The sequence below is a fragment of the Ooceraea biroi genome, chromosome 12, assembly GCF_003672135.1.
Source record: "Ooceraea biroi isolate clonal line C1 chromosome 12, Obir_v5.4, whole genome shotgun sequence".
Taxonomy (NCBI): Eukaryota; Metazoa; Arthropoda; class Insecta; order Hymenoptera; family Formicidae; genus Ooceraea; species Ooceraea biroi.
In genome coordinates, this window is record NC_039517.1 from 3,269,022 (window position 1) to 3,285,680 (window position 16,659).

General features: G+C 44.8%; 1 protein-coding gene across 11 annotated transcripts in view; it reads right to left on the reverse strand.

Annotated features, from left to right (window-relative positions):
- Positions 1-16,659, reverse strand: part of LOC105280521 (nesprin-1) — a 92,841-nt gene that overhangs the window by 43,267 nt on the left and 32,915 nt on the right. For 8 of the 11 annotated variants that reach the window (XM_026974430.1, XM_026974429.1, XM_026974433.1 and 5 more), the window contains 13 exons: positions 15,814-16,599; positions 14,532-15,692; positions 13,660-14,439; positions 12,934-13,584; positions 12,154-12,755; positions 11,408-12,050; positions 10,991-11,329; positions 10,603-10,908; positions 9,760-9,911; positions 3,625-4,435; positions 3,386-3,544; positions 2,947-3,309; positions 2,740-2,850 (listed from right to left, as the gene is read on the reverse strand). In XM_026974430.1, coding sequence (XP_026830231.1) covers positions 2,740-2,850; positions 2,947-3,309; positions 3,386-3,544; positions 3,625-4,435; positions 9,760-9,911; positions 10,603-10,908; positions 10,991-11,329; positions 11,408-12,050; positions 12,154-12,755; positions 12,934-13,584; positions 13,660-14,439; positions 14,532-15,692; positions 15,814-16,599 — 6,864 coding nt within the window. Of the gene's footprint in view, positions 1-595; positions 1,188-2,739; positions 2,851-2,946; positions 3,310-3,385; positions 3,545-3,624; positions 4,436-9,759; positions 9,912-10,602; positions 10,909-10,990; positions 11,330-11,407; positions 12,051-12,153; positions 12,756-12,933; positions 13,585-13,659; positions 14,440-14,531; positions 15,693-15,813; positions 16,600-16,659 lie in introns of those variants that run through there. The other 3 variants (XM_026974438.1, XM_026974436.1, XM_026974437.1) reach the window with 2 other exon arrangements.

A 16,659-nucleotide genomic window follows, 5' to 3' on the forward strand; every position in this document is an offset into this window, starting at 1 on the left:
ATCTCGGTTTGCGGCTGCAACGTTGGCCTGTCCAAGTTGTCCGCATCCTTTTCCAGAATTCGCTGAGTCTTCGCGGTTTGTGCTTCGTGTGATGATTTTGCAGTCAACTTTTGAACGCGTATCGCTGTAGGTCGCAATACTTGCGCGGCTATGGTTGGAGGAACCTCGTTGCTGTCTCGTTGCTGCCTGTACGGACTACAATTTCTCGAGCTCGGACTATTGGTACGCCCCGCTGCAATATCGGCGTAGGAGGCTTGACCAATGAACCGGCACTCGTTGATAGGAACATAGTACGGATCCACCGCGTGTATCTGATTCATCAGGATCTTGCTCCGTTGCTTCCAATCCTCCATCTGTTGCTGCAGGCTCTGCTTTATCCGCCGCGGAGAGTCAGCCAAGGCACAATGGAATACATATACTATGTCAATTTCGAGAAGTCTCTTTATTCATCATGGGGTGGGGGCGGTATCGTTTTTAAAAGCCAAGATTCGTATCAATGGATCGCATTAGAATATACCACAAAAGCCTCTCTATTAAGTTATTCCGTATGATAATTCGCTTCGAATGAGGGGTTTCGTGAATGAACGTGCTCGACTGGGCGGTAAAATGGACCTTTTTATTTCCCTTAGTCAATCACGTTGTAACGACTATCGAAGCACAGATATTTAGGACGAAGAACGCGCATTCATCATACATAGTAAACGTGATCGCGTCCGCAATCTCGTGGAGTGGTATCTGTTAGAAAATCGGTGCTCGGTAAAAATTTACTTAAAAAACATTACATGGTACGAAAAAAACGAAACTGTTTGATTCTATCGAGGAACACCAAGCGACGAAGACGAGAACTGGTCTCGGCTTCATTGGCGACCTTTCATCTCGCCTTTGTCGTTAACGTGCACCTTCGATCGAGCTTTGCACGCGAAACTGGACACGCGGCGGCTATCGTCGTCGTTATATTTTCATGGCCACAAATAAAGGTGCATGTGATTAAACTGTTACTTCTAATCAGAAGGCCATCATAACAAAAGATAACGATAACGAGAATCCGACTCGTGCAATAGGAGGTAAATCTATTGTCATGGTTCCAAGGGCTCCAAGTCTGGTGTGCCTCGCTGCACTAGTAGCTTAATTCTCTCGGTGCGCGCTTGAATTTTACTTTGCACGGATTTGATTTTCTCGCGACAGATCTGATCGCGGGCGCGGAATCATATTCGATAAACGAGAGAACGCGCAACACGTCGAACGAGCGAGAGAGACGGAATCAGGGAGTTCGGGCAGAGGTTCCGATGATGGGCACATTAGTGAAACAGCGCAGAGCGTAAAAAAGAAACGACGATTGATGGGCGAAATGAGCGACGGTCCCAATTGTGACAACGCAGCTCGACGATGATTGCAAGAGAGACGACGACGACGACGACGACGGTGAAGAGACATGAGGATGTGATGGCAGCGAATAATGTAGCACAGGCGATCGGTGGAAGTGGTGAGGACGTAAAGGAACAGAGGGTACAGCAAAGAAAAATTTATAAATGAAACAACTGATAAAATGAGAGCAACAAAATGATAATCAACAGAAACTAACGTAAGACGAAAGAAATTTGGATATTCTGCTCGCGTGTTTTAGGCGATCTCGACACGCGACTGGAGGTCACTTGATTTTTTTGTGACACGTTTTATGTCTCTTTGAATTGCACAGTAAATGCAAAGATCGCAAGGAATGCGTATGTGTGAACGGTGCATGACACGCTTTACGTGAATGTGCGGCAGTACTTCGCGTTTCGCTGTGTGGTCTTTCATTCTAAGATTTCAGTGGCACATGTGCATAATTGCTTATTAACGTAGACACACACGCGCGCACACATAGACAGATATGTACGTAAAGATATATAATGGTGTAGCGATTTACACGCGTGATAAGTAAACAAGTAAAATGATAAAACCAAGAAAAGTAACACAGAGAAAACGATACAAGTATTTGCAAGATTAAGTGATCTTAAGAACTAGGATATGCTCTCTAGGAAGTAGACTAGTGTACACGTTGACAAATAGTGAGAAAAGGAAAATAGAACAACGTAGTTAGAACATGATACCAACTAGTACCCCGTAAGCGATCTACCACCATGATGAACACGAGATTTGAAGGTTTACGAGATTGGCAATACGCGAACGTGCGTTATTTAATATCATAGAAACGAAAAATTAAATTCTTGATGATAAAATTGATGTATGATTGTGTCAATATAAAGATGTAAAAAATAAGATATGCACGTAAAAGAAAAGGCAGGGTTCAGGATGGGAAATGAGTACAATATCCGTAGCGGAAATATTTTGACGTAAATTGATCAGTTCGATAATTGCAACTATTTAAAAAAAACATTTTATTGTAATTTAACAAAGCTTATGCACACGATATTTCCGTTACTAGTTTGCTAGAAGCTTGTACTCTGTTTAGACATGGTTAATAGTGGCTCGATCGACGGTTAGTCAGTGGTCTGTGCATTTTGGTCGCGTGATTATCATTTTCGTATGAAAGGAGAGAAATTTCGTATTTGGTGACCGAAAACGCAGAAAACTACCCCCGACAATTGCACGCGCGATGCGGTAATTCGGAGAGTAACAGAAAACGACGCGTTCTCCTGGTGGTGGTTTCGAGTTGGTATCGAACAAATACAAAAATCAATTACTGCTTCAGCGCACTTGTGCAGGTGGTACAAAAATCGGGAAAAGGTGAGTGCCTACCTGTTGCTCTTGGAGAGCCTTCTCTCGGTCATTCGGCATGTACGTCGGGCTGAGTACTGTCCTCAGCTGTTGTTCCACCTGCACGATACGTTGCCTTAACTGCTGAATTTCCTGAAATAAAAAAAAGACAATGCCGCTCGATACGATGGAAAAGAAATCGCAAATGATCGAAAGAGCGAAACGTCGTCTCTCCTCGCATCTGCTAACCTGTTGGTACTGATCTATCTGCGCTAAACAGACTTCCAGATTAGTCGTCTGTTCTTTAACGGTGCTGTGGAGGCTGTTGAGCTCGGCGGTCAAATCGTCGGCGGTGTCTTTGACCCGGTTGTCGCCGCCGATCCCGGACCTGAAGTGTACCTCGAGCTTCTCCACCGAGATCGTGATCTTCGTTTTCTGGATCGCGATGTCGCTGAGCATTTTCTCGCGGATCGCGTGCTGGTCGCGTAGCGGTTTCTTCTTATTCTGCGGCGACTCCAGCGTCTGCTTGGCCTTCTCCATCCAACTACGAACGTCCCTCATCTTCCTCTCGCACTGCTCCCACTCTTCGCTGGCTTCTTGCAGCAATGCGTTCTGCAATTGGGGGAGTTTTGCGCGTACTATCCGGCGGGAATTAGTTAAGTTCATTTCAAAACCACTATTCACTAACCCTTTCCAGTAGCTGACTCTCGACTTGAACCTTGCCCTCTTCCGCCTCGGTTAGTTTTTCCGGTAGATCGCCGACGCTAGTTACTTGACCGATATTCTCCAGTTCTCTGCTCATGTCACTAAGATTCTTATTGATCTGCTTGCAACTCTTGACTGCCGTCTACAAAATGAAGGAAGTGTCAGCCGAACACTGCTGTCGCGTATTCTACAATAGTGGAGAACGATGGTGCTCTCACGTACCGAATATTCGTGCAGTCTCTGTTTAGTTTGCACGAGAGTGCTGAGCTTCAGCGGCTCGACTAGGAACTGTCTCTTCTCTTCTGTCCAGGCCTTCACGGCCTCGTAAAGTGTAAGGAACCTCTGCCAGGCGTCCATAGTGTCGCCCACGATTTGTTTCTTCTCCTCCAGCCAGCTCTTGACCTGCGCCAGCTGCTCGGCAAGGTTGCTGATCGTGCTATTGATCAGCTCTTTCTCGGCGTCGTCCCTCGTGTTCTTGACGATGGTTCGCCCGTTCCTCGTCAGTCGTTCGAGCTTGTCGCTAATCGTGCCCAGCTCGTTCTGTATCTGTCTGAGGTGCTCCTTGAGGACGGCCGGCTCGGCCGACCTGTCCTGCACCTTCAGCTCGGCCTGGCGAATCCACGCCTGCACCTCGTCCACATCGGCCAAGTAGTCCGATCTGGTGGTCCTGGCACGTTTCTGTTCCCTCTGTTTCTCCTCCATAGCCTGTGCCGTTGCCTCGGCACAGAGCTCGAGTGCGGTCAAGTGCTGGGTAATGTCACTCGGCACCAGCTGCTGGCTAGCTTGGTACCGCGCCTTAATGCTCCCCGAGAATGTCTTCGCGGTGTCGACGAGATCCTCGACCTGCGAGCGCAATTCGCCCAGTTCGGCCTCGGTCGCGTCCTGATCAACGCCGTAAACGTACAAGTTCGAGGCGCTTTCGCGCGCCTCGTTCAGCCGCTTTCGCAGACGCTCGATCTCACGTTCAATGTTCTCGAGCGCCTCCAAGTCTTCGCTCGCCTTCTCGGACTTGCCACGAAGCGAGCCGACGAGTCTAAAAGAACGATTCGTATGATGATTCTCTTTGCGAGCGGCAAAGGGCTTCTCGCAAAGACGTTTTACAAGCGCTATCTCTGATTACTTAGTTTCTAACATTTGAGTTTTGTTATATAGACGCGTTGAACACGTTACATACGTTTGCACGTTTAAGAGAAGATTGAAGATGGCAAGGCAGCTTCAATCATTTAATACGTTTGAAATTATTTGCTTTTTGTTATACTAAATTTAAGATACTTGTAATATTTGTATAATATGTAATTGTGTAGATTGGAGCCACGCTCTATCAAAGTTCCAAAGTGAAAAAGAATTTCACGGAGCGATCAGTGGCCTTAGCGATCGTTCGCGGCGAGGCGAGACAGATTTAGAATCGGAAATGCGTGTCGCTGTGCTTCAGCCATGGCTGGCCTGCTTCCAGGCGAAGTCGCGAGTTGGAGCAGCCTTGGCTAAAAGTAGACGAAGGAAGTTGGATACCGATGGTAGTTTGGCCGGCTGCTCACGCTCCTGGCACATTACGAAGAAGATATCGTTCGAAGATGCTACGCGGTTTCTCAAAATGATTCCTACTTATTAAATGCGCGAATTAACAATACTCGAAGCTAAGATTAAGAAACAGAATGTAATTTCTTCTTCTTCGCTTCGAATTTTGACCATTTTTATGATAAATGCGAAGAAGCCTCTTGCCTAAGCGGAAGCAGCGCAAGTTATTTTCGCGGCTGTTACTTATTGCATAGTCAACATAAGTCACAAGGAATAATTTAAATGTTGATGTCATCTGCCGAGAATTCGTATGCTGTCATCGCCCTTTCGGAAAGAACTTTAATTTCGATAATCGACACAAAACGATCTATTTTCTCAATAATGACGGTATACTTTTGTCATAACTTTTTCACAGAGAAGGAATAGAATCACGATTTTTCTACAATAATATTCACGGTAACTATAACGAACAACCGCGCGCTTGCCTATTTCATCTTGTCATTCTCAAAATACACTTGTCTATTATGGCTGTCGATGTCATTGTCGACTTTCGTGCACCGCACTTTTTTCCGTACGATGACATCATCACATTGAGTTGAATGCGAAATGCTATTACCGGTCGGCAAAATAAGCATGCTGAAATACAAATGAAAACAGTCTGAGGAAAATGAATAATTTATGAATTAATTTTACATCTTTTTCGTGTCTACGCAATAATAAGAATTATTGTACATTTAACCGAACGTGCGTTTAAACCGAAAAGAATGACATTGCGTGCTGCCGGATTCGAATTGATCGCGCAATGAGACTTCCTCTAGGAACTATAAACATTCCCACGTGGTGGATCTATTTCCAGTGGTATGGTGATATATTGGGCCACGAAACGATTCTCCGTTCTCACGCGATTTCGTGTAAGCATAAGCAGCGATAGGTTTCGATCGATCGCGCAGCTTTGCCGATGCGTGGCTCTATCTTCGTACTTCGGCGAGTACCAGAAAAGTTTCTCGTTAGCAACGGCAATTTCAATAATAACACCCTTCGCCGTACGGTGAATATAATCGAATAATCGAAGCGATAAGCCGGCGATATCTACCTACGCGTTCGGCTGCGGTAATCGCGCGTTATTCGCGTTTTCGCGATGCGATCGAAGCCGGAACCGGATGCGAACTTGTCACTGCTCCTCTCCCGCACGGCCGCTCGCTCCTATTTCTTTAAAACTTTCAAATCCTCTATCTCTTAAACTCGCGCGTTTTATCCGGACAACAATATGGCGCGGCACTATCAAGCCAAACAGCAGCGTACGCGGTTCGAAACGTTATTGGAGGGATGTAGGCGCTAAAGCTAGCTTTTAGACGCTTGTCGGTCGCATTGGCGAGGCGCCGCGACGCATGCGGCCTGATCTTAAGACCGGCAAGCCAAGCCAAGAACGACGTCCTAAGAATAATCGGTCGCTCAAGATGAAGCGGATATCTTACACAGGATTACTGGACTGTTATGCGAGGTGATTTCAGATAATGAAACGACGTGGAAGATTAGCCGGCTAAAAATTGATTGTCGCAGGGTTACGATGTTCCGTAGCGGTGTTAGGATTTTCTTAGAGTCACTTTTGTGCCTTTTGTAAGGTTTTGTGCATATTTTGCACAGGTATTGCAACGCGAAAGAATGAGAGTCTCTTTACTCCAGCTAGATTGAATCGGCAGACTTTTAATTGGCGTCTGTGTATCGCATGTCGCATTTAATCGGTATCGCGACTATGACAGAATAACGCGAGTCATAAGGAGAGTCGCACAATGGCATGGCAATCGAAATTACGTTTGAGATTACGTATATGTATACTGCCGATCAGAAGCAGGAAGATTTATTTTTATCAAAATGTTTTCTTGTTGCTGCGTTTTGAAACGTTTTAAAATATCGGTGGAAACAGTTTTTCGAAAACCGCGGTATTCAAATATAAATTGAGAGAGAAGAGGCGCACGATGCAACTTATAAATTATCTCATTATCATTTTATTAATTATTAATCGTCTGGATAAAAAAAGAGGATAATCCTGAAACAGAATCTTATGTGATATGTGTAGAAGCATTTAATTTTACAAAGTGCATTTTCTCTCTCTTTCTCTCACATTAAGTCGCTTTCTGTTCCTGTGCAACGTGAAATTACAATTTTAATTGTTTTCTCTCATTCCCTGCTTTAAAGTACTCTCAATTGGATCTTATTTCTAATCTCGCATGCGGTACACGTGCGTCGGTATCGTGATGATGTGCACTTCATCGCGGCCTGCGCGCATGCGAGGTTCTCCACTATACGAGAAAGAGAGACGGTGATATTTGCGCCGTAAGCGGCGATACGGTTTCACAAGTTTAAGCAATACGTCGCTCCGATTATTTTAAGCGTTCGGCGCTGCGAAAATCTCACTAAATTCTCAGTTGAACTCTGCCGTCCTTCCTAATTTCTCTCTCCACTGATGACACTCATCGGAATCCTCGAACGGATTCCGCAGACGTGCCTCTTTGAGAGAGCGTGTCTCCCAAAACGCAAGCTCATTTCTACCCGGATATCAGCATCACCTATCTATCGGATTCACCTATTCGTTCATCCGAATTGTGTTCCGCGTGCAAGTCAGAGTTGCGTTCGCTGAAATCACTCCACTTTCGCACTGACGGCGCAATGTATGGGGGACCGGATGTAAATGCACTGCGAGACGTCATGCTCATGACCCCACGCCTGGCGAACTGTCAAAACGCGCGTCGCATGCGACGCACGCCGCGTTATCCGTCTCGAACACTGATCAGATACGATATCGGTGCGTCTGATGGAAATCCACTGAATGATGTGATCGCATAAGCATCCCGCGCGACACGCCGTTAATGCCAGCACGAAGACGACTGGATCAGCCGGCGCGTGGTGAAATATACCGAGCGACAAAAAGTATAGTAGGGGCCACGCGTTTCCCTCTTCGGAACTCGTATCGACCTTCCCCAGCTGTAACCTTCCTGTACCGAGTGTTTAAACGGCGTGACACATCGTGTTACGTCATTCGATGGATTTGGTGGTGACGTAGTTGCAATCGATGAACATTGGCAGTCACGGTTAAACGTTGGTAAATGGGTTTGTGTGTCCGTGATTTAACTTCCGCGGATGTCGCGAAGCTGTTAACGTGAAAAGTGAGAGCTCATGATTGATGACGGTACCTGTCCCGCGATCTTCCGCGTATTTGCACTGAAGTAAAATCAAGTCCAATAAAAGATTGGTCTGCTTGGCAGACGTGGACCATGCTGTAGATAAATAATTGCATACGCTATATATAAATGTCTGCGCGCGGTATTTATATTCTTAGATTCTAATTATAGTCGATTTTGTAGCGCCAACCGCGTTACGTTGAATTATGCGCCGCGCCATCGTTACGTATTTGTTTCTTAATTTTTTTCACGTTGTATAATCATTGTACAATGTTGTATAATCGCGAACCCGAATTGCACGAAGTTTGCAAGTGATATACTTCGGCACAGCGATGTGCTGAAGAATCAACGAGATTCGTTGCATAGTTTACCATAATTAAACATTAATGTCATCTATAATGAACGAGATGATTGCGAGATATTTCAAAATTTAAATTTACCTTAACAACTTCCACGAAATCGTTTCTCACTGTCATTCCTTCGTACGGCCTTTTGAAATATTCTTTATTAATTATCCGTAATGCATTATTTAATAGTCTTCTTCTAAGCAATTACACCGCGTTACCATGAGCATTTCAATTTTCTCACTGATTGATGAACTCTTCTTGCCGTTTACTTTGTAACTAAAAGTGGCTCGCTCATGCTGTGCTTTGCCAATGATTTCGATGATGTCGCTACGACGTAACGAGATAATGTCCCCGTAAAGTTTTGCCAAAAGTGCAGCGCCGTAGTGGTTCGTCAGCTTTTGTTTACTAAGAAGTATAATGTGAATGTTTGCAGTATTACATACAATCGTCTCTTAAACGTGCAATGTATATCACCATCAGGAGCAAATATACATACGCGAATTATGTATCGATCATATTAATCTTGAGTAATATAATATGCTCATTAAAATGATACGAACACCTGAAAGAAATGCTGATTATATCAATAAAAATATAACGATGAAATTGCTGAAATAAAAAATATACTTTAGGAGAAGAGGAAGTATAAGCAAAAGCGTCAGATGCACATTTACACATGCACATGCAAGGGGACCTTCATAGCACCGCCATTGCCAGCCCAAAAGTCGCGAACTAGATTCACATAAAGTAATATGTTATTGTTTGTATTGAATTAACAGGTTTTTTTCAACACTGAAGATGGTCAAATGTTGACCGAAACGTTTGTGTAGTTCCAAATGGGAAAATTTTTGGTTTAATAAATATCAGCACCGTCAACCTGGTACGCTCGATTCTATTATTTAATTATATTTAATATGTTATTGATATTACAAAGGTAATGTAAAATTGCATATTGCATATTGAAAATTTAATTTATATATTACGTAAAGATTCTGAAAGATACTACAAGTTATTCTCAATATTTGACATTAGAGAGTACTGAAAGTGAGCGGACATTATTGATCGATACATCGTTCGATTTGATCAAACTCCAAACTTGAATATCTATACAATTGCAAATCTGAAACTTTGTCAGTACAGAACGTATATAATGTAAAATGCGAATCTTTGTAACGCGAAGAAAGTTTGCTATTTGATAATGTACGGATTGAGTGTGTAAAATAAAATTGGGCGGTCATTAGCTGGCTCAGCTGGCGCCAACTGTTGCGGTGCTGGTCCACGTTGAGTTACAAAAAGACACAATGCAATGGACTCACAGTTCGGCGGACTTCTGCAATTTTTCGAGACGTTCCTCGAGGCTTCGTGCAGGTGCTTCTGTAAACGCTGCGAGATAGGCGAGCACAGGTCCTGCCAAGCTCTTCACTTCCTCCGTTGCAGGCTTGAGTTTTTCAGCCTCCGTCACGAGTTCCTGTTTGTAACGGGACCAGAAACTTTGTTAGTTGTTCCTGACGATAAATTTGTATTGTGCTTAAAAACCACGGATGTAAATTTTAATACGTGTTTAATGTGTCAGATTTCGCTCTAAGGATGATAACGATCACTAACGAACGGCCATCAGCCAGTAGCGGTACGAAAATAAAAATGCTGCTGATGCGTGCGGATTCTCCACGAGCTCCCTTCGCGGATAATTCGTGAGCGACTACTAAAATAGTTAGCTTTTGGAGGGCTGCGTGCACCTGCGGTGCCTGGCTGTGCTAGTCTGACACGTTCGGCATTTATAAAGGGTGCTCGAGAAACACAGAAAGATAGAACTAATTGTATCCGTACCCTTGGCGTACGGTGAATCAATAGAATGTGTATCCATATAAAATACGATATCACACAGCCAAGAAGTATGCTTCGTGTGATGTACGTATTTTTTATTGTTACACAAACTTTTATATTTATACATATAATGATGACTGCCGATAACACGCTTAACCCGATTCTGCATTTCCTACATTTTAGCTATTATCGATTTGAATTCGCGGAACGTGATTACTGACTGTCTTAATATCGATATACACATATCGATATTTATATCATCATTATCTTTTGATAGATGATAAATTGTTTTATTAATAGGTGAGATTATTCATATTGTAAGGAATTTAACGTACCTCTAATGCTTTAACGGTGTCCTGCAAATGTTGCTTCGATCGCACCACTGTATCAATGAGCTTGTTCTTTTCCTCGATCGCGGTCAATCGCGTTTCAATGAGGGCCCATTGCGCTTCCAAGTCTTCCCAGTGTCGTGATAGCGCCTCAAGAGCGTCCCTGCGTCCTTCGAGGCCCGAAACCAGCTCGCGCCACTCTGAACTGATCTCGGAGAGCTGAGACTCTATCGCTTTCTTGTTGTTAACGTCTGCAAGTCGGAGAACCTCTTGTCCACGTTCGTTTAGGAGATCTAACTCGAATTGTTGATTCTGCGAGGAAATAAAACGAACGAATGTTAGCAATATATTTAATGTTAAAGAATTCTTTCTATTACTTCTATTACTAACGTACCTGAATGTCATTGAGAGCATGTGTAATTTTCTGAATATTGAACTGCAAGCCAGCTAGCGTGGTGACTGGTTCATCCGTGAATCGGGTTCTGCTAATGACAGCACGAACACGCTCCAAGCTCTGCGTATATTCTTTCCACATCTCTGCACCCTGTTCCAAACGTGAACGTTGCGATTTGGCGGTATTCAGGGTATTCTTCAGCAACTGAGTGTGCTGCTGTTGCTGGGCGCTCAATTCCTCTTGCTCGTAGCTGTCCAGAGATGGCCAGATCTTGTCGGCCGCTTGCTGAATCTGCTGAGAGACCAGCTCGCGAATCGAGGATTCAGTGCTGAAGTATATCTAAAGGAACGATCGACATTAATAATTAAGCTTACTAAACCATGTGACTTAAACGAACAAAAAGAGAGAATTTCTTACCTTGTGCTCTTCCAGATCGCCGAGAATGTTTTCGAAGTCGAGACCTTCCTTGTTGCTCTCGAGCCGGATCTCAGCTTCGCGAGCCCAATTGTGAAGCTTGTCGGTAAGCGCAGCATAGTCCAATCTCATCTGCATGTTACTCTCGAGATAATTTCCGCGCTCCTCCATTTCTCGCGGCAGAGACGTCAGCAGTGACACTGCCTCGCTCAGCATCTCTTTCAAGGATCCGGGCATTCCCTCTTCGTGCCGCACCGATTCCTTCAAACTTCTGATCTTGTCGAGATGCTCGTTCACCTCGGCGCAAAGGGTGTTGTGCTTCTTCAATTCCGCCTCGACGCTGGTCGGATCTCTCTCCAGCAGCGGCCTGGACTTGACTTCCTTCTCCTTGCTCTCGAGCCAATCAAGGATATCGGCTAGTTCGTTGGCGAGTCGTCTGTGCTCAGCTGCTGCCAGTTCGTGTTGCTCCCTTTGCGTCTCCACTGCTCTTCGAAGAGCCTGTAATTGCTGCTTCAGGGACTGCAATTGTTCCGTCACGTTGTTTCTGTCCACGGCTGAGCCTTCCGCCGCTATTTGCTGTCCCTTGTCTGTTGCGCTGGCGAGAGTAGCCTCGCATTCTTGGATCTTCAGTATAACGTCGTCGTACCTGTTTATATTTAAATTCATCAAATTATCAAACATAATAATAATTTTTGATTAAATAGTATTAAATTAGTCACATGAAGATGCTACGTGAGTAATTGCGATACCTTTTGATCTTCTCTTCCGTCGTTTGTCCCGACTTTTCGATGTCTCTGACAATTTCAGTATACTTTGCAATAAAGGTGGTGATTTCTGCGATCAAGGCAATGAATTGTTGTCGCAGCAATAGCAGTTGGCGAAGTTTTGCTATTTGTGCTTCCAGAACTCGTATCAGATCATCTTGCTGCGTCAGTACTCCATGTAGATCACCAACGTTAGCTGATTGAAGGTCAGATAATTTTGCTTTATTTGCCTTGAGATTGTCAAGGATTCTTTCGTAAGCAGCTAGCATTCCTTCTACATCCTCCACGCGAGCACCAATCGGTTTGTTTAGATCATGAAGCTCTTTCTGAATGTCTGTCATGAACTGAATGGCCTCCGCTACTCGCGCCGCAGCCTCTTCAGCTTCATCGATGCTCTTTTGGAGTGCGATTGCTCTCTCGTTTATTACGCTTGCCACCCGTCCGTGAGCTTCCTTCATGTTCTTTAATTGTTCGCTCAATTCCTGTTTATCGGCGTCGCTCACGGTCGGCAAGATCGATTTTCCTTGTTGGATTATTTTTTCTATGTCGTCGCCATATTCCTGCGCTTCTTTCTTCAATCGATCATACTAAAATAATTATATTCTTTGAGTATATCATAGATAATGCAACAAATATTGAAATTTTTAATACTTCATGTTTTTGTAATCAAATTCCAAGTAGATATTTTATTAAAGTATATGTTACTCGAAATTGATTAAAGAATTATAACATTCCGGGCTTTACTTGTATTTATGATAAACGTACCTTAGCAAGTTGTTCTCGGAGAATGTCCAGGCTGGAAGGCCGCAATTCGGAGGATGTAGCTACTTCAGCTTCCTTAATCCATCGTTGACACTTGTCTAATTCACTCTCGAAGGCTTTGCGTCCCTGGAGAAGATCTGCCAACGAGGCCTCTTTCTCTTTCGCCTCTTTCTTTAATTCTTCATAATCCTTATTCAAATCGTCTAAGAGAGTCTGAAGTTTGGCACGGCCTTCTGCGTTGCAATCCTTTAGTAAATTATGTCCTTGTTTAAAGATGTCTTTAAGATTGCCTTCGTTGAATGACTCGATGTCCGCTTCCAATCCGCTATGTTGTGCGATATCTTGCTCAACTTTTGAAGCTTTTAGAGGCAGATATCCGCTGAGCTTCTTCAGGTCGTTGCTCTTGGATCTTATCCAGTTTCGAGCTCGTTCGATGTCAGCCTCCAATTTGCGACGTGCATCAACCGCCGCATTCGCCACCGATATTTCATCCCTCAGAATGTTGCATAGCTCAACTTGTTCGCCACGCAAGGCCTTCGTGTCAGCCTCTAATTGTTGCTGCTCGCTGCTCTCCAGTTCGTTCTGCATATTTCCGACTCGCTTTTCCAGCGTATCAATGATCAACTGCTTTGCGTCCGCTTCTTTCAGCACAGCCTGAAATGAAATTGTATCATCAAAAAATAGTACAAAATTAATGTTACTATATAAAATTATGAAATAGTAAGCTACCTTGAGAGCGAGAAGCCTCTCCTCCGCCTGTTTGCTTTCGAAACCAAGCAGCTCGGGCATTTTTATTTGTTGCTTCTTCTGCTCGATCCACTCGCGGTTCTCTTCAATCTCCCGCCTAGTTGCTTCGATGCCCTGTGCCGTCATGTCCAGAACCTGAGCTTTTCTTTGCAGTTTCTTGCCAATGTCAGCGTACCGTCTCTCCACCGACTTGATTTGCTCCTCGATCTGTTGGGAATCCAAGTTGCTGACCGAATCCATCACTTGGTCGCCTAGTTTCTTAATTTCGGCCAGCTTCTCCGGTCCCTGAGACTCGTATTCATTCGTGATGTCTTTGAGGTTCGAAATCTTCTGATTGATGGTCAATCCGCTACCTCTCTCAATCACATCGACCTTCTTCGACAGGCTGTCGAACCACGTCTGTATATCCTGTACTTGCGATCTATAGCTCTGTATGAGATCTTGCGCTGCTTGCTTGCCGGCGATGGCGTCTGTCAATTCGGCCTCCAGTTTATTCAAGCCGTCCTCGATGTCATGATCCTCCTCGCGAATCGATAGCTCGGTTAATGCGCGGGTGCGACGTTCGCCCACGTTGGTGAGCAGCTCGTTCATCGCCTGCAACTCGGCCTGGGCAGCCTCCGATCGCAATTTCGCTGGTCGTGATTTCCATTCGGCGCAGAGAGCCCTTTGCTGATTGATCCAAGTACGAAGCGCGTTCTTCTGTCGCAATTGTTCCTCGAGATCGCCCACCGCTTTCATCACGTTCGCCAAGTGCGTTTGCATCTGGTAACATTATGGGTATTCAATATAATGTAACGCACAAACACGAAGCGTCTAAATTAAATTGACTGGCAAATGAAATCGAGAACACATACCTGATCGATGAGATCATCAAGTCTTGTCCTGACTTCGACTTCCCTCGCGGGAACTTGAATGGGTGGAGCATCGAGGGGACTTCCAGGTCTAGAGACGCATGCCGCCGCAGCTTCGCAAGCTTCCACTGCCAACGCCAGTCGAGCTTTCTCGCCTTGTAGCTTGTTGTGTAGAGTGCGAGCACTCTCGAGACTCTGTTCGGCGGATGTCAGATTGTCCAACGGTGCGTCTAATGCCTGAGCCATTTCCGCCTCGTACGTGTCCAGATTCTTCATAATGCTCTCCAGGGTGTTCTCGTACTCCTGGAATTTAGCCAGAGACTCCGCCAATCTGTTCTTGATTTGCAGAGCAGTGTTCAGCAGCGAGTTGTAACTATCCTGAACGTTCTGCAGCTGCAGTTGTATGGTCGATCTAATCAGGGGATTCGCGGCGACGTATCGATCAATCTGACCGTGACCCTTTGCCTTCAATTCGTCCAATACCTCTTGGTACTTCTGTATTTCACCCAGCAGAACTGCATGCTGCTTAATTTGCTCGAGCGTTTGTTCCTTGTTAGTGATGTAGAGAGAATTGTGGGCCATCAATTGGAAGGAGATCTGTAACAACCATTTTTCCGTTTCTTGCAGAGCGGCGTGATACGCGTTGTACTCTTGTATCTCTTTCTCAATGAGCTTCTTCCTCTCACCGACGAGCTCGCCCAGTACTTCCCATCGTCCTGACAATTGCTTTGTCTCGTTCAACGTGGCATTGTTCTTTGCCCATGCCGACAATTCCGTCGCTTCCGCCATCAGATGATCCAGATCCGATTTTCTACCTCGAACCTCCTCTTGAATGTGCTTGTATCGCTCGAGCATCGTTTTCATCTCGCCGAACTCGCCCTTCGTATCCGGAGTACTTTTGACGATCTTCTCGTTCTCCTCTAACCATTTTAGGAATTTATCGTGGGCCTCCGCGTGATCCTCCCAACGACTCAGAACCGATTTCACTTTGGCTTGAACCGTGTTGAGATCCATACTTAATTGCTCCCAACTGGAACGAAGATTGGCCATGTCCGATCGTAATTGATCTTGTTGTTCTGGCAGTGCCATATTGATCGCCTTTGCGAAGGCGTCTTGCAACGTCGACAATAAATGTTGGCCTTCCGTCACGCGCGTTGCTACCAGCTATTGTATAAATTACAATAATGCGTTATTTAATTTTACAAATTAAATGTTATAAGTTAAAAATGCTTTTATGAGTGATTTGGAAAATTAATTTATTGTATCGTAATGCTTGATAACTCACCCTCAACGTTTCCAACTTATCTTTCGCCCAAGCCGCGTCTCCTACACCAATGCAATCTTCTACCGATCCGTGAGCCGTGCGTAGCCAGTCTTCCATTTCCTTCTTGGCTTTCAAGAACTCCGTATGATCCGCCAGATTCTTCTCAACTTTCGAGACGAGCCCTTGCGCGTCCGTTAAGAGTGATGTATACGCTGATTGCAACTGCACTGTTTTATCCCGCGCCCAGCTGCAAGCGCTGATCTCTAGCAAAGCTTCACACTTGTCGTTCAAGTCCTCCAAGACTGGTTTCTGCTTAATCGCCTCTTCCACTAAACGCTTGCAACGTTCCAAATCCTCCGGAGTCTTGTTTTCCTTGGCCTGTTCTTCGATGATCTTCTTCTGAAAATGATCTATCCACCGTTTCATGTCGTCCAACGCGTTTGTGAACTGGGACCAGCTCGAAATGCAATTCGCCAGAACTCGTTGCGAATCGTGACACTGAGCTTGCAAGGATTTCCAGTCTGCTTGTATCTGTTTCATATCCTGCTTGATAGAGTCCTGACCCTCCGGACCTGTCTTGGAAATCACGACGTCGCTCAACTCGATCACCTTCGAAATCAGCGTATCGCCCTTTGGCAGAGACGAAATGATCTGATTGACTTTATTTTCTCGCTCGATTATTCGCTCTTTTTCGCCATGAGTATCGCTATACTGTTGAAGCTCGACTTTTGCGCGTCGCACCCAGTCACCTGCCTCGTTCAGAGCTTGCTGGAATCTTTCGTGATCCTTGACTTGATCCTCCAAATTCTATGAAAATGATATATTATGATATATTATTATACTTTTGCGAACGTTTTATAAATTAGC